Source organism: Epinephelus moara, chromosome 11 (genome assembly GCF_006386435.1).
Source record: "Epinephelus moara isolate mb chromosome 11, YSFRI_EMoa_1.0, whole genome shotgun sequence".
NCBI lineage: Eukaryota > Metazoa > Chordata > Actinopteri > Perciformes > Serranidae > Epinephelus > Epinephelus moara.
In genome coordinates this window covers 36,875,644-36,879,577 of record NC_065516.1, presented here as the reverse complement: position 1 = coordinate 36,879,577, position 3,934 = coordinate 36,875,644, and the positions used below count along the sequence as shown (strand labels likewise).

The following is a 3,934-nucleotide window of genomic DNA, read 5'->3' as shown; positions in this document are numbered from 1 at the left end:
GTCCAAATACTTATGAGCCCTTAAAGTTGGGGGACTGTGTGAAGAAATGGTTGTAATTCCTACACGGTTCATACTACATTTTTGAAAAAAGCCTTAAATGAAAGCTGAGAGTCTGCACTTTAAGCAGGTATTCATTGTTTCATTTAAAACCCATTGTGGTGGTGTACAGAGCCAAAATGACGACAACTGTATCATTGTCCAAGTAATTATGGACCTGACTGTATGTCTATGTGCGAGCCGCAGCTTCAGCTGCTCAGGTAGAGAGGCTGTGTAGCCCGGTGTGTTTTTTCGCTGATTCGGTTCTGCAGGTTCTCTGCTGGTACACTGGAGACAGGGATCAAGCAGTTTGTCTCACTCGGGATAGATTGTGCTTTTTTGGTTCAGAGTTTATGATTGACGTGCGATTTATTCGCGTTTAGAGGGAATAAATTTCCGTTATAACGGAAACGTGGGCACAGTTATCTATATAAAATACACAGACTAACTAACTAACTAACTGATTGACTAATGTAAACAACTGAAAATTGAAAAAAATTGTCTTGCACCATTAGCTCCGGTAAGGGAAAGCATGAGGGAAAACGGCTGACCGGAAGTCACGCACAAAAAAACGGAAGTTGATCACTATTTACTTCCATGTTTGAAAAATAAGGTGGATAGTTGTAGTTTACTGATGTATGAACAGAGGTTACATAAAACCAGAGTGACCGTCCTCTACTGACCAATCAGACTGCAGGGTTTCTAGCTCCACCTTTTAGTACCAGATCTGTGTGCTAGGTACCCCAACAGAGGGGGGACCAAACATGGGGACGCTAAGGAACGTTTCTGTTGGTACCATCCACAACTTTCACTGTGGAGACAGAAAAAAGTGAACTGAACTGAATTGAACTGCTGGGTGGAAACGGGGCTTTTGTCCTTTGTGGCGACAGTTATCAGAGGTGCTGCTGAACATAATGAAGATCAGTGGAAATAATGACAGATTCAACAGGAATATTTCTGGATGTTGTTCCTGCAGAAAATGTACAGCAGCTTCTCAGAGAAGTTTTTAGACTCTCAAACTACCGAGAAGCAGGAAGTTCATTATTATTATTATTATTATTGTCTATTATTTTTATCATCATCGTAATGATAATAATAATAATAATGATGATGATGTTAGTGATAATTTATTATTAACACTCATTATTATCATTATCACATAGTAAGCAGAGACCTTGGGGTGACTCCAGTAGGTGGTAGTAATGTAATCTTTTAGATGCCACCGTTAAAACCAGAGAAGAAGAAGAAGAAGAGGAAAAAGCAACAGACTGCGTATATTACGGTAACTTCCGGTCACTCTCTCCGTCTATTACGGTAAACCAGCAGAACCCGGAAGTGAGCTCACGCTGAAGCAGCGGTTTGTTTTGAAGATGGAGCTCGTGGACAGAAATGAGTGAGAGTGGCGCTCAGGTGAGAGTGAACACGTTACTTTACACTCACGTGCTTCACCCGCAGCCGGGTGCGCACTGATGACAGCGTTAATACACTCACTGTATCACCGAGAGACAGCGTTCATCCGCTCATCTGGAGGAGGGGGGGGGGTGTTTACTGACCGACGTCCTGACGTCACCACACTTACTCACAGACACATGCACAGCGCGTGAACATGAGTAGATGTCATCGACTGCTCGATTTAAACCAGCCGACAGCAACATGTGACGTCAGTTGATGACACAGAGCTGCGGATAGTTTCCCGCCAGTTTCCAGCAGCCTTCCGTCCGTACAGGAAGTCACAGAAACCCTCACTTCCTGTTAGAGCTGATGATGATTTATTGAAACATGATCAGACTCATGTATCAGTGTGCAGGTGTGTTATTGATTATAGATCAGTTTATTTTCATGGCAGTGACGTGTTGATGACACGTGTTGACACTGCAGCTCAGAACAACATGAGACAGGTGTGATGAGAGGTGGATCAATAATTCACTGATAATCAGCTCCTTCGGCTCAGACAGACGTCAGACATTAATGACTTCATCACTCTGTGTTGCGGCACAAACGTGTTTGTGTTTGTGTCACATGTTCATCATCAGCACAGAGTATTATTGTGACATCAGCTCAGGGACGCCTGCACGCCATGCGGGACTTGGCCGGCGTGTTTTCAATGTTTCTACATTTTCCCTGTTTTAAGGTCACAGATTGTCGTCTCCATCCCTCGCCACTGACATGTGACTGTCTCACAGACGCTCTCTGTACCGCCATCATTCATGGTTCTGATGATGTCATTCATCATTAACAGCCCCGCCTCTTTCACATGAACGCACTTGTTGACTCCAGAGTTGACTGAGCTGGTTGATGTGTCAGAGCAGGGCTCAGGTGAGAGCCAGGTGTTTCCCATCATGCTCTGGGTCGGCGGAGAGCAGCTGCAGCGCCTGGCTCTAAAAACTGCGGCCGCCTCACTCTCGCGAGATTATCGCTGTCCACTTTTCTGTGACATCAGAGCGAGTCGGGATGAAGTCAGACACAAAACTAACCGGCATGGATCGTGCGGCGATTGCTGGTGATGTAATCCGAGCAGACCTGGCTCATCGCGCGCGCGCGTGTGTGTGAGAAACAAGAACAGCTGATCAGAGTTTGGTCACTGAGTTCAAGGCTCCATGTTGTGTCTGTGAACCCTGGTCAGTGATGTCACAGTGTTTAAAGCGTGGAGCTGCTCCGTGGACACTGACAGGTGAGACGTGGTGGACGACACGTAGAGCAGTCAGGAGAGCACTTCCTGTCTGGCAGCTGAGACCACTACAACAGAGTCGACCCTTTCAGGCGCCGAAAACATGCCGCATTTTTTACACCCTCGAAGTCATTAACGCCAACGTAGACGTGCAGCAGACGCACTCAGACGTCAGAGCAACGCCGTAGCAGCGTGCACAACGCCTGTTTTTCAGGCTGTAACGGCTGCGTCCTGAGTTCAACCTCTGGACATCAGCAGCAGCAGCATGTCATGTGATGAGGAACAACCAATCACAGCCCTCTCAGTAAACATCAGTCTGTAAATATGGAGGAGAGGTTGATCATGTTCGAGCAGAGCTGTCAGACGTCTGTCCCACAGACAATCAGCTCCTCACTCAGTAAACAGGCTATGACACGGTGCTTGTTGAGGCAGACGCAACCTGCCACAGCGCTCCTGAACGCTGGCACAGAAGACGCACACGACCAGCACTGCACACCCGACCTCCAGTTTTCCACGCGGTTAAAGACGCAGCATGTGTACAGCCCTTAAATCCACCTTAAGCAACCATAGCAACAATACTGATGTTAATGGCTAAGCTAACCAACTCACTGTATGAGTCAGAACATGTGTTTATGTCTCTGTGCTGACAACAGCTGCGGCCGGACGCATTATGTTGTCCGTCCAACCATCCCATTCTTGTGAACGTGATATGACAGCAATGCCTGCAGAGAATTACTTAAAATTTGGCACAAACTTCCAACATCTGTCTTTATCTTTGACGCCAGTCACATCAGAGGATGGAAACTTCATTTAAAGAGAATCTGATCATTTCACTATAATGTTGACAACACATCTAAATATTTTACTGCAGAATATGACTGACATTAGATTCATGATTCTGTACAGATGAGAGTTTCCACGGTAACAGACAGCCCACAATGATGACAGAGAAGAAGAGGAGGAGGCAGAGAAGGAAGATGGTCGGTCCACCAATCAGATACCTCCTGGAGTCAGAGGAGCAGTCACATGTTCTGCTAACAGCCAATCAGGACAGAGCGAGGGGACCAAAGAAAAGAGGAAGACCAAAAAAGGCTGACAGCAAGACTGGGGGCGGGGCTTCAGAGGTGACTGAGAGACAGACAGGTGATAGGGACACGGAGAGACAGACAGGTGATAGGGACACAGAGAGACAGACAGGTGACATGGACACGGAGAGACAGATAGGTGACA

The 3,934-nt window shown here is 46.6% G+C and overlaps 1 protein-coding gene across 1 annotated transcript in view; it reads left to right on the top strand.

Annotated features, from left to right (window-relative positions):
• Window positions 1-1,314: 1,314 nt before the first annotated feature.
• Window positions 1,315-3,934, top strand: part of xrcc2 (X-ray repair complementing defective repair in Chinese hamster cells 2) — a 4,958-nt gene continuing 2,338 nt past the window's right edge. The window contains exon 1 of the mRNA XM_050056833.1: window positions 1,315-1,446. Within this exon, the coding sequence (XP_049912790.1) occupies window positions 1,426-1,446 (21 nt within the window). The 5' untranslated portion in view covers window positions 1,315-1,425. The remainder of the gene's footprint in view (window positions 1,447-3,934) is intronic.